This window comes from Pteronotus mesoamericanus, unplaced genomic scaffold (assembly GCF_021234165.1).
Source record: "Pteronotus mesoamericanus isolate MK-2021 breed Mesoamerican mustached bat unplaced genomic scaffold, CSHL_Meso_final contig_557, whole genome shotgun sequence".
NCBI classification, from domain to species: Eukaryota; Metazoa; Chordata; class Mammalia; order Chiroptera; family Mormoopidae; genus Pteronotus; species Pteronotus mesoamericanus.
In genome coordinates, this window is record NW_026555200.1 from 6,813,779 (window position 1) to 6,840,699 (window position 26,921).

Below are 26,921 nucleotides of genomic sequence, written 5' to 3' on the forward strand. Positions count from 1 at the left end.
GAAAAGGTGTCCAATCTCCCTCAAAGAATATATAGCAGTAACAATGAGAAGACAATATTGACAAAAACAGCCAAGAGTCATTAAACCCTGCGGGTCAGGCCGTGTTCAAGACCTTGGACATGCGCAGTCTCATTTGTCTGCCCAGCATCCCTCCGGGGTCGAAGCCACTGCTGCCATGTCTGCCTCACAAGCGGCTAAGTCACTGCCCTGAGTCACTCAGTTGGTGAGTTGGGATTCACACCCAAACCCTCCGATTCCAGAGCTCAGGCTCTGCATCATGGGCCATTTCTCTTATTCTACTTTTAGCCAGAGTGAAGGAAAATATGTTGCCAAGGGACCGATTTTGGTCAAGTAATACCAAATTATTTTAGAACGAATTTCAAAGAAGTAAACATCTCAAAGCTTCCTTTTTAAAAATACAACTATTTTATTTTCCATATAAGTTGGCTATGCCCAGCTTGTGCCTACATAAATATATTTCATCTGTGTTGGTGGCTATGAAGGAATGAAATATATTTCTGAAATCTCTTAATGAAGAGTTTACAAGAATATTTTTATTTATTTATTTATTTATTTATTTGGAAAGGGACTAGAGCACACCCTACTGGCCAGCTAATAGGAAAAACAGTATTTACCTGGGAGAAATTGTTCAGATTTGAAGACGCAATCAGATGAATGTTTAAAAGAAATTTGGAAAAAACTCTCTTGTAAACATCCACATATTAAATTAACATCTCCATGAAATACTAAAAAGTTCTAATCATTATAAGTTCTAGAAAGTTCTAGAAACAGGATAGAACTAGAAATACAATAACCACCAACAGTACCAAATGTGCATTAAAGGAGCATTAGGTAAATGAAAAATGGCCCTTATCAGCACGTATGCCTTAAAGCAATCCACAGAAGGTATTGGCTATATAAATACATGCATCTGTGCCCAGATGTTCCCAAAACATGAAGTAGCTCACGAAACAAACTGGCCTATAAGGAATGCCATTCTTCTTCCCATTGTCAAGTATATTTTTTAATTGCACTTACTCACTTAAAAATTAGTTTTTCAAAAGTGCATAGTTACATTTAAATCATGAATGGACAAAAGTAAAGGCTCTAGAACTAAGGTAGTGATGCAGGTAGTGTGTCTCAATTTAAAATATGTCTTTGTTTAAAAGGAGGAAGACAAAAACTTTTATAATCAAGAAGAACACCAAAATGTGTATACTCCCATGGGATTCCAATAACATGAAAACGTACATTGGGAAGGGCAGAGAGGGCCCCCCGCCCGGCATAGCTCCGCCTCTGCAAGGGCCGCTGGGAGAGCGGAGCCAGGAGCAGTCCTTCGGAGAGCAGAGCCTGTGATTCTAAGGTTTCTGAGCCAGAACCTCCCCCTTGTTCTCACTCCAAGGACAGCTTCTTCTTACACTGAAAGAAGGGCAAGTGCAAGTGACAATTGGGGCCAATGTGATGTAAGTCTAACATTTTAGATGTTATGTTTAGGGAGTCTTTTTATATTAAAAACAATCAGCTAATATAAATTTCTTAAGAAGTGGCCTCAAAATCAAATGGACTATGAGAGATGTTAAAAAAACATTGCCTGACTTTAAATTTTTCTTACTTCAGATAATTTAAAGCAAGTTAGGTTCAGTAGAAAGTATTTTTTCCGTGAACCTCTGTTAAAAATCAGTGAGAATGATCATTTGATAAGTGTAATATGCTAATATTATTTCAAGTTGCTTAGCATTTTCCTTTTAAACTCTACCCCAAATACTATTATTATTGACATTTCAGTGGTAAAACAAAATATCCTAAGTGGACTATTAGATCAAAGATTTGTAGGGTTGTAGGGTATAAATCGGTATAAGTCTCCTCATGTAATTCTCTCACAGGTGAGAGAGCCACATTGTGCAAGTATAATTCAGTAAGCAAAATTCAGTAAGCTATCGGTTATACCTGGCATTCCATCCAAAATGAATGCATCATGATGTTTATTTTGCAAGTTTAAAATAGAACAAAAGAAAAATCAGATTAACACATTACTCACGTGATTTCATGATTTTTGATAATTTACCAAAACATTGGTACATCATACAGCTCCCAACCATAGAGTGAGTATCCTGTTGATCTTCTTTCTCTAAAGAAGGGGTGTGTTTGATGGTTGCTTTGGTGATTATCACTGTTTTATGAATAGGGGAATGTAAAAGCATGCCAATAAGGCCAGCACAAATTACAACTGTATTGTAGCAACTTGAAATAGCGTAACCAGGGTTCCTTTCCGATGAAACTGGAGCTCATCAAGGTCCCCATTCAGTAAATGCTGCACTGTGAGCTCTGAAAAGATGTTCTCTGGCAAGTTTTCCGGCTGGTCCTTTTTTTACACTGATAACAGCATATGGGTGAGCCTTAAACATAGAAGGGGGAATCTCATATCCTGTGAATCAAAAAATCCAGTTTGGTAAGAAAACCAGCAATTAGTTGTGACTAATTTCCATCATCCTACAAGAGTACTAAACGAAAGGCAGCACATAAGAAGTTAACAAACAAACAAAAAAAGAAAGAGGTGGAATTATTGGAATTGTTGATAAGCAGCACAGATAGGAAAATAGCCTGAAGCCGCTGCAGTCCAGAGGGAGCCAGCCAGGAAGGAGGATAGAGGCTCGTCTGCTGAACATTCGTTTATCTTGCAACTGAAAAAGGGCAAAGGGATTCTTCAGATTTTTTTGGTGTGTGAGTATGTGTGGGTGGGTGTGTGTGCTTAAGGGACTGCATTCAAAATTAAGTCTTTGAATCAAATTTAAAAGAATGTAAGTAAATAATAGGAGAGAAAAGGCAAATCATGGCATGGAGTGCCAAGTTAATAGTTAACCTGATAGCGAGGTGGGAATCTCTCGGCCAGGGAAGCCATCCCCAGGAGGCCAGGCGGAAGGCAGACCGCTGTCAGCGCGCCCAAAGCCAGCCGGGCTCCGGGGAGGTGGGAGGCCGCGGGTGGTCTCCGGCCCCTGCCCCGCAGAGAGGACCTTCCGGGGAATTGTCCTAGTTAAAACTGGAGGGTTTCTGTCTGTTTGCTCTTTTTCTCACTTTAGTGACTCTTGGTTTGTTATCATTTGTATTATTTATTTTACGGTTAAACTATAAGCCTTAAGTTGCATCACCAGCCCTCCCGCCGGCTCGCGGGTGTTTGGTCCGCGGGCATCAGGGGCTGCCCCCGGGCCAAGGGACGCGGAGGCCCGAGAGGGCCTGACAGGTAACCTCGACGTGGCGACCTCGAGGGGACGCCAGGCTGGGGGTGGCAGTGCCCCTTCTGGAAGCCCGTGGGTGGCCCAGGCCGGGGGGGGGGGCCGGGGGGGTGAGGGTGGGCCAGTGCTGCCAGGACCTGGGATCGATCTGCAAACACGTGGTCAGAGGAGCAGCAGCTGGGCAGCCCCTCTTTCAACTCTCCCCTGGGGGGCATCAGCCATGTGGCCTCAGAGCCCTTAAAGGTCTCATGCTGTCCCACGCTGCCCCACACTGCCCCTTGTGCCCCCCACTGTCGCTCGTTGTCCTAGGTGTCCCTTGCTCTCCCACACTGTCTCTTGCTGTCCCACGCTGTCCCACAATGCCCCAATCTGTCCCTCTTTGACCCCTGCTGCCCCACACTCACTGTTCCACACCTCCCTCGCTGACCCTCCCACGCTGCGGCCCGCGGGCATCGTGGAGAGCGGGGCGGCGCCCGCGGACAGGGGAGAACACGCTGCAACCGTCCCCGCGGCTGGAAACGATGGGAAACACCGCGCGAGGCGCGGCGCCGCCTTGGGGTGAGGCAGGAACTGAGGCCGGGGTCGGGCTCCCCGCACTCTCCTAAGACTCGGTAGAAGGTGTTCCCGCGCTCGGCGACAGCCGGTTGGGTCTGCAGAGCTGAGGCGCCAGGCCGCGGCCGCCCAGATGCACTTCCCTGGGGAGACAAAGGCGGCTTCCCCGCAGGCCGCGGGACGCCGGTGGACCCCACGCGCGCGCCCGCCACATTGCCCCTTTAAGCGGCTCGCGGTCGGGATTGGCTGCCTGGAAGCAGGGGGCGGGGACGTGACGTCACGGCCCCGCCCGCTCGCTATAAAGTCAGGCGGCGGCGGCCCGGCGACGGCGGCCGAGTGCGAGAGGGGAGTGTAAACCGGGAGAGCGGCTGCGATCGGCCAGGCGCCTGCGCGGTGTCCGGGCCCCCGGAGCCCGCGGCGCTGAGCCAGCCGGGACGGACATGCGCGGGAGGGCGCCGTGGGGCAGCCACGGCTCCGCGGGGTAAGGGGCCTGCGGGCTACGGGTGGGGAGGGCGGCGCCGCGCCCCCGTGGCTGCGGGCTGCGGGCGGCTCCCGACGCTGGGCGGGTCCCCGGGAGCGGAGAGGGTCGCCCTACGCGGAGTCTCCCCGGGACGGACGGGCGGGAGGGAGGGAGGGCCGGCCCGGGCGGCGCGGTCAGGCCTGGGGGTGTCCCCGCCTCGCCGGCCGCGCACCGGGCTCCCGGACGCGCCTCGGCCCCAAGGCTGCTGCGGAGGGCACGGGGCTTTGGAGCGGCGAGCCGGGTCCTACGCCCGCGGCTGGCGGCGGCCTCGCGCGCTCTCCTTGTCCACAATGGAGCTGCCTTCCCCTGGCGCGCACCGGGTGCCCATCAACCCTCTCCTGACAGCCTCGGTGGGCGATCGCTGCCCGCGCGCGGTCCCCTGCTCAGCCTTGGCGACCATGGTTCTCTGCAGTCGGTGTTCCTTAATTCATCCCGTAGCTCTGTGCCCTCTTCCTCTCCTAGGAGCGTGATTCTTCTCTGAGCGTCCTAAATACTGCTTCACAAGGGAAGGAACTGCAGAATTCTCTGTTCAGAACGGGAACGCTCTTTGGGTATTTCCCGGTGTACGTGTGTATTTATATGTATATCATAGTCTTACTGCAAATGAGATGACTCCTTAACTACGATTGGTGCTGTATGGGTGCTTGCTAAGTCTTTATTAGGGTTTCGTCATTGCTTGAAAGAAACCAGTCTCTTACCTGATAAAAAAATATGAATAGATTGTTAGTCATAAACTTAAGTGCAGTCAGAATAGAGACTGTAGCTTTAAAAGAGATGTGTTGGTGACTTTAGGTACACCTGCAACACAGGTAGGGCAGGACTGGTTTCTAGGCAACTGTCAGGGGTGAAGGAAGGTGAGGTTAAAACGCTTTTTTTTTTCTTCTGGAGGACGAGTGTTCTGCAAAGTTTTAAGCTTTTGCAGATCTGTAAGAATGTGGTGGGCATGTGTTTCTTGAGCAGACTGAAACATCTAAGTTCAGTATACCTAGTCTTGCCTTTTAAAAAACTTTTTTTTTTTTGCATGTCTGTAATTACACAGTTCTAAGTAAAGTTGTATTTAAACGGATCAAAGACCAGCTAGGTACCCATTTCAGGAAATGACCAGATTTTGGTAAGACCAAAATAAAAGTTGGTTTTTTGTTAACATGCTGACTCTGATTGTTACTAGTATGTTACCAACCAAGCCTTTTTTTTTTTTTTTTAAAGAGAACACACAGGTTTTAGCAGGGACCTCAGCACGCAGCCATCCCCGCCCTTCATGCAGGCTTATTTCCCACAGCGATGCTCACAGGCGGGAGGGGTCCTGAACAAACAATTTGCAAACTAATAAATACTAGACCATAAGCCCCTCACAGGCAGGAACTCTGCCCTGTACAGCTTCTGTTTTACGCCCCCTTGCATTAAGTTAATGATTGACAAATAAGTGCACGAAAGCATATTTTACGTATTGGAGCTCAGCAGGATTGCAGCGGTCACTGATAAGGGTCGCAAAACAAATCTGTTTTTTAATAACTGTTAGGAAATGTCCGAATCATTCATATGTTGATAGTAGGTAAAATTACTGTTAAAACGATTTGTTTATACTACTTTCAGCTCACAAAAGATACTGGTCACTCCATGAGATTTAATATACTGTAGACTTGAGTTTGTGTGTGAAAACTGCTGCTTCTTGGCAGCGGAACCAGATAAGACTTCCTTTCTGCTAATACTGATGGTAGCTTTTAAAAGCAAGTTGCTAAATTACAGGTACAATCGAACATGCTTGAAACTGACCTGAATGTCTACATACCATCAGGTTGCTTTAGAAAGGTGAGCAGAGGAGGGAGGAGGTGCCAGGGTTAATTCCAGGAATCTGAATGTCATAGGCTCCCTCTACCAGAGAAACAACTCCTCGCAATCTACATACATTTGAATGGCTCCTTCAGCAGCAGGATTCTGTAGCATCCTTCGGTGCCTGGGTATGACCATGCTCTATAGAAGCTAAGGAATAACTCACCAGATAAAATGCAGTTGTGCTATCTGGGCATTGTCTGCAGACATGAAAAACGCATGCTTTGTGAAGGCAGAGGAAACGGGAGCTGCAGGGTTCTGAATGTAAGTGTAATGGAGACGTTAGTTTGGAGGTAGGGAAAAGGTAGTGCCAGCCTCAAACTTCAGAAAGGAGACAAAAGATTGTGTGGGTTGAAGTTATAGTTGATACTTTCATCCAATTCCTAATACCAGCGATTTTCAACCTTTTTCATCTCATGGCACACATAAACTAATTACTGAAGTTCTGCAGCACACCAAAAAATATATTTTTGCCAATCTGACAAAAAAAAAAAAAAATGGGTGTAATTTTGATTCATTTACACCAAGACCACTAGTGTCGTGTTGGTTATTGTCACATTTTTTTTTGTTTTAATTTGACAGTCTAAGGGGAAAGAGATCAGTGCCCCTGACTAAACAGGCAGGTATTGAATGTTTCAAAAATTCTTGCGGCACACCAGGGTGCCACAGCACAGCAGTTGAAAATCGCCACCGCACACCATAAAAATGGGCAGGCAGTATTACTAAAAGGCCGATGAATACATTTTAAAAATAGGTGTCCCTGGCTATATGGATTAGGCCTTTTCCACTACAAAGTGTGCCACAATTCAACAGAACATCGCAGTTTAACACAGGGAACTGTGGGAAGATGAGAGTTAGAAGACAGTGTCCAGTAGCTCTTACTAAAGGCCCACAGACTAGGAAGCTCAACTAGATAGGTCGTCTAAAGGAATAATACTCCCCGGGCATGGAATGTTCTCCTAACTCTTCCCATGGCTGCCGCCTTCCCACCCTTTGTATTGTATATAGGAAGTCTGAGAGGCCTTCCCTAACCACCTATATAAACATGTTCTGCCTCCTTACCTTACTGTTTCCTGCTTCCTTGGAAGTGACCACGATCTGAAATTGTGGCTTCGATCGCTGTCGCCCTTGTCACTAGGCTGTGGCTTCCCCAGGCAGCAGCCACGTCTCTTGCACCTGGCACAGTATCTTGTCCAGAATAAGCATTTGATAACTATTTGTGAAAGGAATTCATCCTTGCCCTCTTAAGAAGTTGCGAGCTAAACACTACGAGTTGAGTTCTGTTTTTCTCTCTGCAGCGGTCTAACGCTCAGGTCTCCTTTGCATCAGTTTCCCCTGTATAAATAACGTGGGGGGGGGGCCGTGGGGCGGCGCCCAGAACGAACCTGCCCTGGCGGGGAGAGGCGGGAGAGTGCTGTGGGAGGGCACTGGGCTCCTGCCACTTCACTTCCTCGTCTTTGAAATGGAGATTATAATCCCTGCCACTTCTTACAGGATGTTGTGGGGATCAAGTGAGATAATGTGTTAGAAAGTGCTCTGTGATTTGTCCAGCGCTTTGCAAATACAAGGTGTTCTGTTATTAAATGCCTGCAGAGCCCCACTGTGCGACCTCACCGGGACCGCGCTGGGGGCACGTGCGACGGTAAGGGGGCCTCGCGGAGGTGGGGCCACTGACCCCTTTCACCAGCGACGACCAACCTGCGCCGTGTGACACTGTGTCACACGGGATGACACTGTGTCACACGGGACACCGCAACGGGTGTGTGTCGGGGCGGATGCTGGGGTATATTAAAGATTGAGGGCTTCCAAAGAATTGTTTGAAGTAGTTACAGAATACAAAAGTAGTACCTTTTTAGAAGATAAATAGGCCAAATCGGCAACTAATAACTTTTATAGGAGAATCTGAGGGAATAGAAGTAAGACAAGAAGTTCCGTAGGCTGAGGGTTACCCAAGAAAAATGACCTCCCAGCCGCAAATCCTCAGAAAAGTCTGCCTGAGCCACCCTGCGGTGGGCACTGCAGTGGGTCGGGCTCACCCTGGCCTCGGCCCCGCGGGCCTTGAAGAGGTGGCGCGGAGGGGAGGCGTCGACACCAGGCTCCCTGGTTTAAGTCTTGACCCCACTGCTCGCCAGACCCTCCCCAGATTTGACCTTGGCCCAGTAAGGGACTAAACTCGCCTCCAGCCCCTCGCCTGTAAGTGAGGGTAGGAACAGTAACCTGGCTTCTAGGGCTGCTGAGAGGATTAAATAAGGGAGCGTGTAAATGAAGCACTCAGAACAATGCCTGTCAGATAAGCGTCCAGTGTATTAGTTATTATTTTTACTGGTTTAATGTTCATTATAACAACTTAGAGTTACCTATTGGGTGACTTAAGTGCTCATTAAGTAAATTCGAAGTTTGAGAGATTCGCTTCCCATCATTAGACCACTGTGCTCGCTGTCATTAAAATTGGCATAGACTTCACACATCTCTTACAATTAGAACTCTGTTACGCGTATGCCATAAAGAAATACTGTTTTTCTACCCTCGGTGTGTGTTGCTCCTGGTTAGGGTGCTCCATAGGAGAAGGACAAAGGACAGAGGACCAGGTCTGTGCTGCCGCGCCGACATGGTACAGGAGACCAAGTGACCCAAGAGGCCGTTGATAACTGTGGTAGCTGAACGAATAGGGCTTTGTTAGCTTGCCACTTCTTAATACTTAGCAAGAAAATATTCTGCGTTATTCAGGAAATCATGTCACTTAGCTTTGATTTTCACAGCCTGAAGATAAAGTGTTGTCCTTGTTGCCGCACTGCTTCCCCACCCAAATGGGTCCCTCTGTCCCAGGCATGTTGGGGACGAGTGTTGTCACACTGGGTCCAGCTATACTTCCATCTTTACTGAAACCATCCAGCTTGGCTTAAATTCGTACAAGATTATTTTACTTACATTTTATTGACATAATATTAAACTTTATAAAAGTTACCTGTGCTTTTACTTTAAAGATTTTATTTATATGTTTTTAGAGAAAGAGGGAGGGAGGGAGAGAAACATCAATGTGTCAGAGAAACATCGATCAGTTGTCGCTTGCATGGGCCCCAGTGGGGGACCTGGCCTGCAACCCAGGCCTGGGTCCTGGCTGGGAATTCAGCCAGCGACCTTTGGGTTCACAGGCCGGCACTCAATCCACTGACACACCACCCAGGGCTAACAGTCACCTACGCTTTTAATCTGAGGGCTGTTTCTGCTCTTCATAGTGGCAGGGAGAGCGAAGGTAATGCCCCCAACTTGCTTGGCCTTCTTCTGCTTCCCCAAATCATAGCCTGTTAAAAACCCTGGGAAGAAACCCTGAATTGAGGCCCCTGATTTTGAAGTCTTTTGCTTTCAGTAAATAACAACTGTCATAAACACTGAATATGTAGATGATTATCAAGTCAGTACATTTTGTTATATTATCAATAAAGGTTACAGTTCTATAAAAGAGGTCAACTGAACGTTCGGTGTGTCAATGGCTTGGCTACTAGTGCTTTGGACACAAATCAATAAAAATGGTAGGGTTTTGTTTTTTCCAAAGGTGATTATTTTAGAGATTTTCAAAATGAAGATAAATAGGCAGGTGTAGGTTGACCTGGGGAGGATCTAAAATCATGGGATTTGTCATGTTCCTAAATCAGTTTCTTTTTAACATATTTTACCTCTAAATATAGTTACCTTGTATCTCCTTGGGTATGGGAATAATTACGTAGGTAATTGTTAAATGCAACTGAAAAGACCATTTATCACCCTGAATAAACAGAAATCAGGTTCTAAAACCAGATTGAAAGAAGGAAATTACATCACACTTTTAAAGAAGGAAGCACTGGGCAGAACTGGATGAGTCGAGTGACAAAAATGCGCCCCTCCCCCTCCTGTGGGTTGCTTCTGAGATTTATTAATGAGATCTGGTGGCCAGGTAAGCAGATCTAGGTTATTGTCTTAAGGTAGCCTAGTTTTTTAAAAGTTTCAAAGAGACTATCTTTAAGGTAGAGGCATGTGATTTCACCTTAATAAACATGCAATGCGCTTATTGGTGTACCTTTTTTGTTGTTGTTTTTTTTTAACAGCAAAAACACAGTAGGCGCATTATAATCCAGAAGAAATAATGTGTAAGGGAAGGGGAGCCCAGTTCTCCCGACTGCCTTGAATATACAGTAACAGGAATCAATTTAGAAGTTATATTGTTAAACATTTAAGCTTATATTTTTTACCCAGTTTGCAAACTGTCCACTTTAGATTTTGGAAATGAATTTGATGAAAATTGATTGCTACATATCTTAAACGCATTCCTTACAGCCCTTTGCTTTTTCCCTTAGTTCTTCACTGATTTACATGTGAACCTTTCACATAATTACTTTTTTTTTAAAAAAAGGAGATGAGTATTTTCGCAATGTCCCTTTAGTAACTATTAGAATGACTGGCGCCAGGACTTCCCACGAGAAAACAGGCCCTGTCCTAGGAGGTCTGGAGGGCCCCACCAGGGAGGGGCGCCGCACAAAGCCACCGGGACCAGGACAGCCGGTCCGCTCCACGTCCCCGTGGAGAAGTGGGGTAGGAGCCGGCCCTCAAGGAGAGGCCAGATCCTGACATCTGGGGAAGGAGAAGCCAGGGCTTGACACAGGTAGATGGAGGCCTTGTTGTGGAGGCCTGAATGCCAGACCACGGAGCTTCGGGTTAGAAGACCGTAAGCCGCGGCAGGCCTCATTTAGCTGTCGGTCAGGGCCGCAGAGCTCGGACTGGGGTGGGGGGGCAGCAAGCAGAAGGGAGGCCTGAGAGACCGTGGGGCTTCGTCACTGAACTCTATGGGCTGTGACTCAGGTTTAAAGTGGTGCCTCTAGAAAGTGTGGCCCTCCTAGACCCTGAACTGGTTTGGGAAGGGGGTAGGGGGCTGGGGGTACCAGAGCCCCTGCCCCCACCCAGTACAAAGACAACCACCAGACAATGGGAAATGCTGGGGGGAAGCTTTAGCCGGGGCTGGAGTCAAGATTCAGGACCGCCTGTGCAGCAAGTGGATCACGGAGGGGCGGGGGGGCGGGCGGTGTGTGGCTCTAAAAGGACCACCTCAAGAAACATGGTGTTAAGGAGTATTTTTCCCCTTGAATGAAAACACATTCAAGTGATGTTTAACAAGAAAAAGTAGTTCACATCTGGGACTGGAATTTAATGGCATTTTTGACACACTTAAAAGGCTAAAGATTAGTTCCTGAATTTCAGAGAAGTCATTACGCCCCAAGCTACGAAGACCCTGGTCCGTGCCCTGGTCTGTGCCGCGCTGCGGGGACTAATGAACACTGGCTCTCAGATTTGCGTTTCATAACAACCCCATCTTTTACTTACAGGTGCTGATTTTCCTAATAGCTGTAGTTTTGCTATTCTCCTAATTAATTGTAAGGCAGAGCTAGTTTTATCGTTCCAAGGAAACAGAATTTGAAACACTGCCCCATTGCAGTTCACTTGAGCAGGGTTTTTCTTTTTAACCTGAAGACGACCCAACTGACCGATCCCCCACCCCCGCCCCCAAGCCAGGAGCAGGCATGGTGACTACTTAGACTTTTGAGAGCGGTCTGAAAGCGTTTCAGGTGCTTCTGCAACCTCAGTTTACCTGTGATTGGGGAGGCGCGTTTAAAAAGCTTGTTTCCAGACCTAGGGCAGAGTGCCCTCTTTGATTTTACAGCTTGGAGTTATTTTCCAAAAGAAGAGAGCGCAAGCTTATATCGCCCTCCTCGCGTCTCCCATGCAAGCAAGTAGGAAGTTCCGACGGGTTTCATAACCGGCCCATTCACAATTCCCCATTGAAATGTAGAGGCAGGTCACCTTCTATGAATACACAAAGGCACTATTGTGGTCAGAAGTGAGCTGGCTTAGTGAACACAATTCTTTTTAGACTAAAAAAAATTTTTTTTCTTAAGAAAGCTAACAAGTAGGTGATGGAAACAATGAATAAAAAATAACTTTTCCTAGAACATGTAAATAATTTTAAGGGACCACTGAAATGTAAGTTTAGAGCCGAGGCGGCTCCAGCAGAGGCACCGGTTGCACAATCATTCTGGGGAAGGCTCTGAGTAGATGGCCTAGGAGGTCGGCACACAGGCACTCCTGGCACTTGCCGGCCCACGGACAGGTGGGGGCTGGGCCCCAGGGTCCCCCACGGCACTCGCCCACAGTCGCAGTCAGAGGAACCGTCCGCAGTCCTGCGCTCCGTCCTCTCTGGAGCCTGTCCCTCGTTGGCACAGGTCTGCTCCCTGCGGTCGTGCCAGTGCTAGACGGGTGCTCAGCACACAGACGGTGCCTGGCAGGTTTTCTAAAAATAGGTTTTAAGTGGCTTCCTAGCTTTACTTGATTCAGGTGAAAAAGGACAAACACATTTGCTTCGTTTTAATGATCCGAAAACCTGCCTTCAAAAAAATTCTAAAAAGACTTCCCAATAACTTAGATTTCATAAATGATGCGGTTTCTTTTTCTCTTCTCAATCACATGTCTTTGAGAGACTGATTAAAAGAAATAGTGCTTCCCTGTTTGAACTAGTACCTTAGCCCTGTTTCGATCTGCCTCGCTGACTTGGGAGAGTAAGAGCTGAGAATCAGCCACTGGGCCAGACCCATCCTTACTTTGTCCCTGAAACATTGCTCTCTTTCTCCGTTCCTTTTTGTGTAGAAAAAACAAACACTTGCAGAGTATCTTTTTTATATCTTTAGGTAAAAAAGAAAAAACAACCCTGTGCCTTACACATTACATACGTTCAGTAGACACCGCTGATCATACCAGACAGTCCCGTACAAACACTCCCTCACAGGGCGGCTGGGTGCCAGGCAGTGATGGTTAATGACTGGCACGCAGCCTCTTCTCTGAGCTCACAGTCTAGTAGGAGGTGGCATATATGTCCCTAAAACAAAAAAACACCTGCGTTCCCCTCCCCTCACCTGAGGCCTCTGCACACCAGTTCACACACATTTGGCGAGAACAGAGTGTTACGAAGTCTATTCTCACAACCGAAAAAGAGTCAGTGTTACATAGTTGACAAATCATGTCCTAAACATATTCTACGCATGATGTAGGTGCTGGTTCACATCCGCATTGGCAGTTTAATGAAGAAGAAAAGTAAAGTGGGAGCGGCTCGGGGGACCCCGACCGGCGGCCCTGACGGGGCGTCCCGGGGCTGAGGGTTACTGGACTGAGGGAGACGGTGCTCCCTGGCCTCGGTAACCCAGGCCGCGCAGCGGGCATGTCGGAGGAGGGAATGTGAAGAATGCACCTTTATGTTTGTCTCGGAGAGGAAGAGGAAGCTGTCCCAGGCCGCCACCAAAACCAGTCATCTTGCAGAACTTGATTTTTACAGGATAATGGAAATTGGTGTCTTCCTATATTCCTTTATTCTTGAACAAGTAATCACTGGAGAATTTGTCTTCCTGGAGCCAACGCTGAAATACAGAATCCAAATAAATGTTGGGCTGTGGGCTGCTGAGGTGCCAGCTGTAGAATCTGTCGTCTGATGGAGGCATCGGGCCTTCGTGACCGGGCCCAGGAGCTTGTGGCCGTCCGGGAAGGCCCGCAGACACTGCAGTCGACCATGGGCCCTGGCCTGAGGAGGTCCGCCCTCCCCAGCCGCAGGTGACTTCTCACTTTGCTCAAAACACTGCAAACCTTGGATCAGGACTTAGGAAAAAAAATTTAATGTCTACGTTTCAGTACGCTCACAAGAAGTATGAATGAATGTAAAAATGTCAGCATTAAGTGAACGTCTAACTAAGTTTTTCTGTTCAGCCTCCTGGAAATTCCCTAGCTTCAGGCACTGAAGGGCACTTCTGAATTGTTCCTGTATCTTCTCGTCCCTCTCTGTTCCTCTAGGGACCAAAAGCTGCTGGCTGAGTGACAGAGCCCTAGGACCCCAGTGTGAGACACAATGTCCACCGCAGGCGTCGCTGCCCAGGAGATTCGAGTCCCGTTGAAAGCTGGGTTTCTGCATGATGGGCAGGCCATGGGGAACCTGAACACCTGCTGGGGCAGTCGCAGGGAGTTTGAGAAGTAAGTGTGAGGCGCGGTGCCTTGGACACACTCAGTGTGTGAGAGTAACACCAGAGGGAGACAGTGGTCGCTACTTGTTTCTGACCAAGGTGTCTTTGCTTCATTTCAGTAACTTTTTAAACATTGACCCAATAACCATGGCCTACAGTCTGAAGTCCACTGCTCAGGCGCACCTGACGTCTCTTGGTATGTGTCCTGCAGAGCCGGGAATTCGTGGGGGAGGGAGGGGCGTCCAGCTGTTTGCTTGTGCCCCAGCATTACTTTTAATTTAAAAGGGGGAAACAACCTGAACTGCCTCCAACAGTAATCTGACCCCTAGTGGCAACAGATCCTGAAGATAACCTTGTTCTTCCCGACTGCTGTCCCTGACCCTGAGTCACCAATTCCCAGCTAGAGCTATTTGTGCAGGTTTAAGAATTAAGTTCTAAAAAAAAATTTAAAAAATTAAAAAAAAAAGAATTAAGTTCTAACCCCAGCCAGGATACACACATAACTTTTAGAGACCTTGGACGAGACCTCTCATCTTTCTTATTCATATAGAATGCCTGTTTGAAAGTGATCAAGGAGTAAAAATGTCGATGAAACCGTAGAAAGGTGTGCTAGATACCGTAGAGCCCTTGTAACACAGGCGCCGTGCGCCTTAGATCTTTGCGAACAAGCCCACTCACCGGCGGGGCTGCCCGGTGCTAACAGCGAGGACTCGTCTCATCTCGGTCATGCCCTGTGCGCCGGGTACAGCCGCGTCTCGTAAATGACTGGGCTGCCATAGCGTGGTGTTCATGTAAATTATATGCTGCTCAGCTTCTGCGAGTTTTGCACACGTCACAAGCCTGCCTGAGATGTGCGGGTGCGCCGTGCACATGTCTGGGGAGATAGAAGAGATAGTCTGTTCTTTGAACCAGATCCTGCGCGTTAACCATCTTCTGGGCCCTAATTACACCTGTGGTGGGTGCAGGGTGTTCTCAGGGTGACAGTGGCTGCGGCTGGGGCAGCAGCCTGGGAGCGCGGGCGGCTGGGCTGTGCTCGCGCCGGGGGCCCCGCTGGTTCTGCACTCACCTCCCTGTCCTTTCCAGGCCGCGCCTCGACCTCTGCTCCGACCCACAGCCACCGCCCGGCAGAGCGGGGCGCCTCTCACAAGTCCAGCCTTCCCCCCCTTGTACTTCCCGCAGCTGAAAACTTGGGACCCCGCGACGAGGACCAAGTTGTAGGCGGCTTCAAGAAACTCTCGGTGAGTGGGGGGTGTGCTCCCACCCCTCCGCTCACACCCATGAAGAACGGCCCGTGCCCCTTCCCCTACCCGGCGCTTGAGCGGGGCTCCAGGCCCCTCCCCCCGCTGCCCATCTCGGAAGGCCTCTCTCTGGACGACACAGACTGTGAGGTAGAGTTTTTCACCTGCTCCGACACAGACTTGCTTTTGGAAAACAGCACACCTTCTGAGTTCAAGTACAGCGTCCCCGGCAGGCGGAGCTTCCGCGGGTGTGGCCAGATCAACTACGCCTATTTCGACACCCCGACGGTGTCCGTGGTGGATCTCAGCCAGGCACCTGGCCAAAACGCAGCGGGGCAGCACCCAGACCCTCCTGCACCGCAAAGCCACCGCAGGTTAAGAAGGTCTCATTCGGGACCAGCTGGGTCCTTCAACAAGCCGGCCATAAAGATACACAGCTACGTGCACAGAGCTTCTCCAAACTCCGATGAAGACAAACCTGAGGTCCCCCCCAGGGTCCCCATACCTCCGAGGCCCGCGAAGCCTGATTACAGAAGGTGGTCGGCCGAGGTGACTTCCAGCACCTACAGCGATGAAGACAGGCCTCCCAAAGTGCCACCAAGAGAACCTCTGTCCCGGAGCAACTCCCGCACACCGAGCCCTAAAAGCCTTCCGTCGTACCTCAATGGGGTCATGCCCCCCACCCAGAGCTTTGCCCCTGACCCCAAGTATGTCAGCAGCAAAGCCCTGCAGAGACAGAACAGTGAAGGGTCTGCCAATAGGGTTCCCTGCATCCTGCCCATTATTGAAAATGGGAAGAAGGTTAGCTCCACACATTATTACCTACTACCTGAGAGACCGCCGTACCTGGACAAATATGAAAAGTTTTTTAGGGAAGCAGAAGAAGCAAACGCAAGCACCCAGACGCAGCCGTTACCTGCTGAGGGCAGCGTTGGCTCCGCCACAGAAAAGCTGGACTCCAAACCCAAAGTGGATCTGGGCGGCCACGGGAAGCGGAAGCACTTGTCCTACGTGGTCTCCCCTTAGGCTCCGGGCTCGCGGCTCAGCAGCAGCTCCATGGGAGCAAAGAGTCCTCAAGCAACTTTCCAGCTGGACCGAGGTTCACAGGAAAATGTTTCAGGCTGCAGCATAAACTGTTGAACTCTGTAAAGAGAGGGGTCGAGAGGCGCTGTTACGCTTAGGATCCCGGGTTTTGCTGGCGTTGGAGGAGAGTCTGTCCAAGCCAATAAAGATGTGATGGGGGCAAGACGGGGAAACTTTTATATATGCATACATCATATACCTACATATACGCTCGCGGTATCGCCATAGACTGTAGTAGCAGGTTAACCAGTTAGTTACTATCTTAGAGTAATATATATTCAGAAGGATGGGAACTCATGCTGGGGAATGACTCCTGATAGACTGAAAATTGAGCAAATGGAAGAAAACGCAGTATTTAGATCAGAATCATAAAAAATTATTTTTGCTTAGTAAGTTTGAAGATTTCTGGCTCTTCGGTCTGTTATATTTTGTTTGATTTATTTTTGCAAGCAGTCTTTTCCATGGGGAGTGGGGTGTGCTCTTTCTGTAGCTATACTTGCTTAGTTTAAAAGCCCTAAATGCTTCTAGGTTCCACTTCCTGCTTTGCTGAGGGGAGGGCTAGCAGTTCATTGGCGCCCATGTTCTCACCTGTGCATGTCTCACATCTTGAAAACTGGGAAGATAATATAACATTTTCCTCAATTCCGGCTTTGCTCCACCCACCAAAACGGCCCATTGTTGCACGTGCCTTAGACAGTGGGACGCAGTGGACGCAAAAGGCAGGCTGCTCACCAGCGTTTATTTAGGATGCCACTTTTAAGCAATAATGAAACACTTAGCTATGTGATTGAGAGTTACTGGGTGGGGATGTGTGGTGGGTTTTTTTTTTCTTTTTGGGGGGGTTATTTTTTTAGACTATTAATAAACAAATACAACACAAGCTGGCCTTGTGTTGCTGGTTCCTACTCAGTATTTCCTGAGGATTGTTTGCTTTTTAAGTAAAACACTTCTGACCAAGAGCGCAATATGTCTTAATAGCAGAGGTCACAGCAGCGTCTTTCTGCTCTGAAATCCCACGGCTGGCTGCTTCGCTTCATTCGCCGAGACGCGCAGCGCCACTCTCACTGCCGCGGCCTGGGCGTGTTTGTCTTGCGTAGTTAGGCGCAAAAGAGAAGGTGCTCACTCACAGGGGTGCGTCGCTGCCGCGTTCTCGCAACAGTTCAACGGGCTGTTTACGGTTGAAACTGCTGAGTGATTATTTGAGCTATTTAAAGCTTATATTTTAGTCTGAACTAAATGAAGGTTAAAACATGCTTTAGAAAAATGCACTGATTTCTGCATCAAGTGTACAGTATTGGACAAAGGATTTTATTCATTTTTGTTGCATTATTTTGAATATTGTCTTTTCATTTTAATAAAGTTATAATACTTATTTATGATACCGTTAATAATGTTTCTTGCCTGAACTCTCATGAAATCTTACGTCTCCAGCAATTTGACAACATCACCATTTTTAAGCACAAAGGAAGATTTTTACAGGTTAATACACTTGACATGTACTGCCATTCCCTAAAATGACAAGTAACTTGAGCAATTTGTATTTAAATATTATACAAGTGCAGTGAAAATGAGCTGTGTTGGCCTTTCATGAGAAAGTGGACCTGAACCGGTGCTGTTAATTACTACCCAAACCGGTGTCATCGGGGGGAGGGCAGCCCTTCCCGGGGACAGGAGCGGAAGGGACCGGCTCTGACGGGCTTGCTGTGACCTCCGTCTTGATTGAGGACTAGGTCGGGGTGGCTTGGGCCCGTGGGAGGCCGCTGAGGACCCTGGCCTCGCAGGCTTCGCGGAGCGGGTGGTCGCCTGGCTCTCTTCGTCTGCCCTCCGCACTCCCAGCTCCTGGCTGAGGGTGGGCGCTCCGGGACCTAGCTGAGTGCCTGCGCGCGTGTGGAAACCCCCCGAGGTCCAGAGTGAGGACTTGGGGATTGAAGGTTTGGGCTGAAATCCAAGCCCACCTCTCTCATGTGCAATGGGCAAACTTAAAAATCTCTGTGCCTCAGTTTTCTCATTGGTAAGATGGGGGAGGGGTGATACCTACGACAGCAGGTTGTCAGATCGTTGGTGACAGTTGCCCACGGTAACTACACAGTGGACTTTGGGCTCCTCTGCCCCCCGCCATCACCCTGAAACCTGGGTGTGGTTTCTGGCCTTTCACAGATGCCGAGGGGTCTGGGGTGCCCACCCGGCAGACGTTTGTTGAATACCAGTCACACGCCGGACCCTGGGAGAGCAGGCACATCCCTGCCCTGATGGAACTGAAAAGTAGCCATAGTTACAATTTATGATAAATGCTAAAAAGGAACGAGCGGCGACAGTGACAACGGGGCCCTGCCCTCTCTAAGGTGCAGGATTTGAAGGGCTGAAGTGGAAGCTGCGGGTGGGGCGTGAATGGGGAGAAGCAGCTGGGGAACCGTGCGAGGGAGCCGGGAGGCAGCATTATGGCAAGGCTGGGGGGTCCCGAGGAAAGGGCCGTGGACGCTCTTCAGATGTGTGCAGGGGGTGAGGTGGTCCGCTTCGCTTTTAAAAGATGGCAGGGACTGACTGGAAAGCAGACCGGAGAGGAGCTGAAGCGGACCTCAGGACAGGCTGTCCTGACTGAGATGTGAGTAGGGCAGTGGGAATGGAGGAAAATTGCCTTGAAAGACACTCAGCGGTAGAAACCGGGCCGGCGACCTCAGGTGGGACACGGACCAGCCCTCGTGGCTCCAGAGCCAGGCCTCCAAACGGCGCAGACCGTCCCATGGACGTCTGAGTGCCCGGTTTCCGCTGCTTTATCTGCATCCCGTATTTCTTTGCCTTTTGCCCCCTGCCCTCCGTACCCCACTGCTTTTTCTTTGTATTGTGGCAGAAGCTATAAAGGTAGTTACAGTTCCGTATTTGCTTCCCCCTTACCTTGGAGATTTCCCTTGATCTCAGGGGAACATGCATTTTCCTAGTGTTTCCTGGCCAGGCCGACTTGCCGCCAGGTTAAAGCCATGGGACGAGGGCTCTGTCCACAGCAGCGCTGGCCAGCTCGGCCCCCAGCCAGCGCCCCGAGCACACCGCAGTCTAAAGCGCCCTCCTGGCGCAGGCCAGCCCGTCCTGCAGGCTTGTCTGTGCCAGTGAGGAGATGGGGCGAGGACAGCTGTCTGGGCGCTGCCACGTGGTACACAGGAGTCTCGCACAGACAGGCGTTACCTAATGACGAGGCACGGTCCTCCCGGCAGGAAACAGGCAGCCCAGTCTTAGCCCCTCACGTCCTACGGGAAGGGTTCCCCGAGCCCCCGGACCCTCGCTTCCCCAACCACGTGGGACCCTGCTGGAGCAGGACACAACGCCCTGCGAACCCCAGGGCTGTGTTAGTGGGAACTTTCATGGCAGAAGGCAGAAGCTACAGTCAAGGGGACTCATTGGCAGGTCAGCTGCAAATCTGGGTAACACTGAATTTTACGCCTTCCCAGGCTGCAATAATCAGTATGCATTGTCTGTCTTATTTTTATTAAATTCCACATGCTAATGGAAGTTTAATCTTGTTTACACGTTGATTATTTCTCTCTAGGTCTCAAGTGATGTCTTCACTATGTTATGAAAAGAATTATCTTAAGAGGATGTTTCTTCACTGCTAAGGGCCCTATTCCAAAAATTGGGGCCCACAGATTCTTCTAGAGGGTTTCATAGTCGAAGAAAAGAGAACTACACCCATTTGTCTACTGGTTCAATAATCAAAATAGATATCAAGCTATTCTTATTTTAGTTCTTAATTTTACCACATAGTGTATAGTTTTAGGTTATATGGACCTTTTTTCTTAAAAATAAGCTCCTAGCATTATTGCACATACTGGAGTGTTTGGTGTTTTTTTTTTTAATTTTTTGTTTGGTTTTTTTACTTTTTATTTTGAAATAATTATAGGCTCCCAAGAAATTTCAAAAACAGCACAGAGAGTTCCCCTGTACCCATTGCCCAGGTTCCCCCAGTGATAACATCTTACACGATTACAGTCCATTATCAAAACCAGGGAGCTGATGTCACGATATATACACTATATTTATATTTGAAATAGTTACTATCAAAATGGACTTAGGTCTTTTAAATTTCCAAATTAATATTGGCATTCTGTTAGGCATTTTGTGCAAAGCCAATAAAGCTTTAAAAATATGGTGCCATGTAGCTATATGTTATGGTCGTGGTAACCCATAAGGTAAAATGATGTTAACTTTGATCTGCCAAGGTTTTTGGCAAGATTCACTTGCCTTAGCTCTGGTAAAGAGAGCGCTCCGAGCCAGGACTCACAAGTGGCACTTCCGGTCAAGGCCTTCAGGCACCTACAGCCTTGAGGTCGCACATCCTTGTAAACGTGTGAACCCGTCAGGAAGCAAACCGAATCTCTGCACCAGGACTAGAGCTTGTGCTATTCTTGTCTTTAGGGAAATGCTTGGTTCAAACTCAAATACACTCAGAGACGTGTTTTCTTTGTAGATCGAACCATTCGACAAATGTTCTCGCCCTTTTCCTCTCCACATGAGAATCACGGCTTTTAGGAGTAGTTTTGGGGATTTATCTGGGGAAAGCTGAGAGGGGAGAAGAGCATAGGGTAAGAAGATTCAAATGGGTCCTAACGTGGCTAGCCTTGCCATTTGCTCCTTGTCACTAAGTGAATGCGTGAGGCATGTCTAATGCCATCGAAGGGTGTGACTTTTCATGAATTTTCATACTTTCTTTGCACTTGAAAGTATCGCACTTTAAGACACTTCTGCCTAAGCCTCAGAGAACCACTTACAAAGCGCATTGAAACAAGCGCAGCTCCGCTTTGTGTTGTCAGAGCTCAGGGGCCAGCCTGGGTGCTGGGGGTGCAGTTCCCTGAGGAGGCCCTGTCCCCTGGGGCGACCCTTTTCTTCCACACTGCTGGGCAGGGGGCAGGGGGCCAGGGGGCGGGAAGAAGGCCCCAGAAGCCCCGCACAGGCCCTTCCAAGGACTCTGCCCACCTGCCTAGAAGAGCTGCTCTCTGACCACTCATCCCTCAATCTGTGATGCTGGAAAACTGCCAGGGACCTCCAGCAAGCCCGCCTGCAGCAAGTTCACTAAAACAGCATCCACCAGGACAGGCAAACCCGCAGCAGCCCCCCACCCCCACCCCCAAGTAAAAAGGCCAGGGGGAGGGACCCGTTCCTGGGAGAGTGTGTGCATCAGTCCCTTTGCCTCTGTGTCCTTAGGAACAAAGGCACCACCTTCATTCCTTGGAAATAACTTTGGATCCACGTCAAACATCTTAATCACATGCTTGGTGCGTATTTCATTTGCCAGTGGGCGGGGTTAGCCCGGCGCCGCCCCCGGGACTGCACGCCCGCGGACACTCCCTTCTTGTGTAAGGCTAATGAGTGTCTCTGGCCGGCCGCGCTGCCTGGGGCACTGCGCGCACAGGAAGCCGCAGTCGGGACGCGCCAAGTCCCGGGCTGTCCCAGCGTTCTTGCGAGAGCCCGTGTCCTCGTGCGTGGTTTTCTATTTAGTAATCGATGGAAGATCCTGGCTGAGCAGAAGCTTTGGACGGTTCACCGGCTCAGCTAGGCCCGGCCCAGCTCAGCAGCGCCCCGGCCCAGACGCGTGATAAGACTTGTCTGCGCATCTCCCGGGCCGGGAGCCTCTAATTACACGTCTGGGGCCCGCCGGAGCCCAGGCGGCCGGCTCACATGCTCCGGAACTGTGAAGCCGGCTCGGCCTCGGTTCTCACTGCCTGCACAGCCGGTGGGGGAGGCGCCGAGCCCGTGCGTCACGTCCATACAAATTATAATAACCACATTCCAAAGACAACAAGAGTCTATTTAACCAGGCTGTTCTTTCTGCTCGAAGCATCGCCACAATTTTATCTTCCCATCATTGTTCTAAGCCCTACCTTTTTGGATGTTTCCTCTCGATATCCCACCTGCTCCTAACTTAAACAGTACGGGGAAGCACTGCCCGGCACCACAGCAGAGTTAGGGTGCGAGAGTGGACAGACAGCAGGGGTCCCTCAGGCCACTGCCCTGTTTTCCTCCACACAGCGTCACTCTGGCCTGTGAGGGGTCTGGGGTGATGGGGCTTTGGTGGATTTAACCTGCTTGCAGGTGTCTTGTTATTAACCGCCACCAGGTATCGAGAACTTGCCATTTGCTAGGGAAAGACAGACGTTGGGTGATGTCAGCAGGATCACCCTGAGAACCGAGAGGCCTCATTCAAACAAAAGGGCGCCTGCACAGAGCCCAGGGAGAAAGTCACTGTCACTGGACCAAACCCGCGGCGGGGACGTGCCAGCCAGAGGCTCCCAGAGGAGCGCTGCATGTGGGAGCGCGGGGCCCGCAGCTGTTGATCCTGTCGGTAATCAGCTGTGTGGGAGGCTGCTGAGGACAGCAGCCAGAAATGTTTTTGTTTTTGTTTTTGAAGCTACACTTTTTTTTCCCCTTTCAAGCTGAGTGGATGCTGAATCAGTTCAGTTGTTCCCTTTGCAAGAATCCACAAACTTTAACAATAATAAACAGATCGCCACGTGTCATCTGGTCATTGATAAGGATCTCATAAAGAAATTGATTTATTGTGCTGACATGGTCATTTAAAATGTGTTCCTCTAAAACCTGCAGTATCACTCTGTAGACAACTTCTATTCACATAATTTTTTCTGAAACTGTATTCTTTTTTTAAATATTTTATTTACTTATTTTCAGAGAAAGGGGAAGGGAAGAAAAAAGAGAGGAGAAGAAACATCCATGTGTGAGAGAAACATGGATCCATCACCTCTTGCATACCCCCAACTGGGGACCTGGCCCGTAACCCAGGCGTGTGCCCTGACTGGGAATTGAACTGACAACCTTTCAGTTCACAGGCCAGTACTCAGTCCACCGAGCCCCACCAGCGAGGGCTGAAACTGTATTCTTAAGGATCTATGCATGCAGCAATCCCAAAGGACAGTTTTCTGGATACAGAGTTTTCTCTGAATAGCCTTATGGGCCGAAAGAGGCGTTACCACCCTCCCGGAGTGCGTTATAGTTCCGTCCTTGCTTAATCCCCGCCCAGATGCCCATTCCCACCTATACAGACTCATATTATTCTTTCTGAATCATACATAAATACCACACCCTGAGTTGCACATAAAACTTGGCCATATTATTTATACATCGGTGTCTACTGACACACATAGTGGCTGACTTAGAAGAAGTCTATTTACATTTTTCTGGGATTTATCATTTCACTTCTTAACTGGTTTCTGGTGGGAATTTCACTGAAAGGTTTTCCTATAAAATTTGCCAACTCTGAGGGTATGTTTTCAACTCCCTTTCTGGTTATCAATGCTGATGTTGGCAGGTCTTTTCCCTTTAACTCTGAACCTCAATCAAGAGAAGCCGCGTTACTCAGAGTGGGGCAGACCTCCTGCTTTACAGCTCGTAGCCGGCACCGTAATTGACAGAGTCATGGAGAGTCCATCCACACAAAGCCTAATGCACGCAGGCCTCCTGCCTCCCTGCTAAGCATCTCCTGAAATCTGAAATTAAGAATAAATCTATAAGTAGAAAGCAAAAATGCCAACTGGCACACGGCACCATTTCAGGAATTCAGGAAAGGCACAGAGCTGATAGGTGTGGTTGGGGGAGAAACAGGGTCAAAGGAGAAGGCGAGCGTGTTTGTGGGGAGGCCTTCCCCACGAAGGCCGCTGGTTCTGAGCATCCTGAGAAAGCCCTGCATTTACACAAGCGGACCAGGGCGGAGCCGGGGTGCGCGCTGGGGTGGCTGCAGGAGAACCACTGTCAGCGCAGCCGCCTCCTCGGCCCAGCGCCCGCGCGCGAGCCCAGCTGCGAGCTGCCTTGTGGAGGCTGTGCCTGCAGGCCGGAGCCTGGCAACCGGAGACGCAGCTCGGCCCCAGGCGGCCCGCAAGCTCTAGGTGCGGCAGAGCGCTGCCACCTGGCTCGTTCGGTCCCTGAGCAAGGCCTTCCTCTCCTGAGCTCTCGGAGACTTTGAAACACAAATATGAGCATAAACTTTAAAGTCATAGAACATTTGAGGAAAACTAACATCGAGAAAAACACAACGCTCAATCAACAGAGGCCAGCGCCCATGCAAACACCGCCAACAGATACCACAGTGACCCTCAGAGATCAGAGCATTTCACACGCGAGACAAATACAAGCTATTATGGAAGGGGGAAAAAGTTAAAGGATAGTAAATGTGAAGAAAAGTTAAAAGGCATTTAGAATCTGAGAAGACAGGAACAGAGTCAAAGAAATAATCAAAACATAAAGAAGAGAAGTGCCCAGCTCTGAAGAAAGGCACGCGCAGGCCTCCACTAGGCGAGGACCCTCTGATGCCAAATGACTCACCTGGAAATCAGATAAACCCGGACACATTTACCAGGCCTTTGGGACACAAAGAACAAATAAGTAAATAAGGAAATAACTAAAGCCTCCCAAAGGGAAAAACAAGCGGAAAGCTTGCAGAGGAGTAGAGGAACCCCCTCCTCCAGCCACACAGGATATAGAAGAAAACGGAGCAATATCATCCAGGTGCTAAGAAAAAATGAATTTGAACTCAGCTAAATTAACAGCATTTGAGTGAAAGGCCAGAATACAATGCTTTGGGCATGTAGCCTCAGGAAGTCTGTCCCTCTCAGGTTTGCTCTCTGGACTTCTCAAGGATTGCAACACAACAAGACAGACTCTGAGGCAGAGGAAGAGGTGGTCCCCAGTGGGCGGTGGCACAGAAGCCACGAGCAACTTCAAGTGATGTCTCCATAACTGCTTTTGCAAAGTTTACAAGTTAGTACTAACAGACAACCAAGATCCCGGATTAATTCCAGGAGGAGAATGAGGAGGGAAGGGAAAGCAGGCTACATTTTGTTCTTTTTGGAGGAGAGGACAAATCTGATTAGTGCTGAATAGTCTTGAATGCCAGGAAGTGTACATCAGAAATTTAGGGCAAGGTCCACTTCCGATAACAGCATAAAAACACGGATCAGATGAACTGTCCTGCCCATGACAATGGTACACCGAGGACAAAGTGGAACTACGGGAGGGTCCCAGAGAGTGACCAGTGCCTTGCCAAGAAGGAAAACAAGCTGGCAGAGGTCCTCGCATCACCAGCTTCCCCAAAGCACCTGCCCCATCCTCCCAGCGCCAGAGAAACAGCATTCAAACAGAACATGGCCATGTTATTGGACTGAAAAGACGGGGCTGCCCAAGTAGCCAGGAATTGAGGGAGGGCAGACCCTGGGGTAAGGGGGAGGCCCTGAATCTGTGTACAAATGCCCCTAAAATCCTTGGCTGAACCCTCAGCTGTTCACGTACATGTCACACCTGCAAGGGACTTGGTAGAAAGTGGCAACCAGAGGCCAAAACACTGAGCAGAGATTTTAGCAGCTGCTCAGCTGTGGACACAGAGTTTGGAAGTCAAGTCCAGCCAAGTTAGAGATGCTTGGTACACCTCTTGGGCTTTTTACTAACCCCAGAGAAGGACCACATTTTAGAATTGAGGGCCACATCCCAGACTGAGGGAAAAACTAAAATAATGCTGCCCTAACAAAGCCTAGAGCCAAGCCACCACAGGGCCATGTTATCTGCCGGGCATTAAACTGCCTTCTAGAACAAAATTCATCACTTTTCAGAGGATGATAACAAAGACCATTGTTCTGCAGCATACCATCCGTAACGTTAAGTGTCTGATCAAAATTTACGTGACTTGCCAAGAAGCAGGAGAACGGACCCCATAACCAAGAGAAAAAGCAGTCAATAGAAGCAGAGCCACGGATAATGCAGACGGATGCTGGAATTAGCACTCTCTGAAATGACTATGACTATGTTAAGGATTTTACAGGTTAAAGATGGCTATAATGGATGAAAGTACAGGGAATTTTTAGAAGTGATATAGAAACTATAAAAAAGAACCAAATTGACGTCTTAGACCTGAAAAATACTGTATCTGAAGAAAGAATTTTGTTTTAGGGCATTAAAAGCAGATTAGATACTGCAAAAGAAAGGATTATAACACGAACATACCAACCAATAAGTAGCAAGTATTCAAATTACAAACACAAAAGGAAAATATCAGAAAAAGGTCTCAGCTAGCATGGCAGAAATTGGATATAGAACTTTTTTTTTTAAAAGATTTTATTTATTTACTTTTTAGAGAGAGAGGGAAGGGAGGGAGAAAGAGAGGAAGAGAAAGAAAGATCAATGTGCGAGAGATACATCAATTGGTTGCCTCTCACACACCGCCCCACAACTGGAGACCTGGCCCGCAACCCGGGGCCCATGCCCCAGACTGGGAGTCGAATCTGCAACCTTTCGTTTCGCAGGCCAGCACTCAATCCACTGAGCCACACCAGCCAGGGCTAGAACTTCTAAGTCACTTGAAGAAAAAGAAAATGAAACTTAAAAAAAAAATGATCAATCCGACAAATGATAAGTAAGAAGAAGAAATTTAACATTACCAAACCCCCAAGGCTGG

General features: G+C 48.8%; 1 protein-coding gene across 3 annotated transcripts; it reads left to right on the top strand.

The window, feature by feature from the left end:
- Positions 1–4,115: 4,115 nt before the first annotated feature.
- Positions 4,116–16,808, top strand: ERRFI1 (ERBB receptor feedback inhibitor 1). 3 transcript variants are annotated; one of them, XM_054579816.1, is made up of 4 exons: positions 4,116–4,263; positions 13,993–14,169; positions 14,279–14,355; positions 15,243–16,808. In XM_054579816.1, exons 2-4 carry the CDS (start codon positions 14,048–14,050, stop codon positions 16,421–16,423), a joined length of 1,380 nt encoding a protein of 459 aa, XP_054435791.1. In that variant the 5' UTR covers positions 4,116–4,263; positions 13,993–14,047; the 3' UTR covers positions 16,424–16,808. The 3 variants fall into 3 exon arrangements, with proteins under 3 accessions (XP_054435791.1, XP_054435794.1, XP_054435792.1); XM_054579819.1 differs by lacking the exon at positions 4,116–4,263 and adding an exon at positions 4,851–4,865; XM_054579817.1 differs by lacking the exon at positions 4,116–4,263 and adding an exon at positions 13,621–13,755.
- Positions 16,809–26,921: the final 10,113 nt, after the last annotated feature.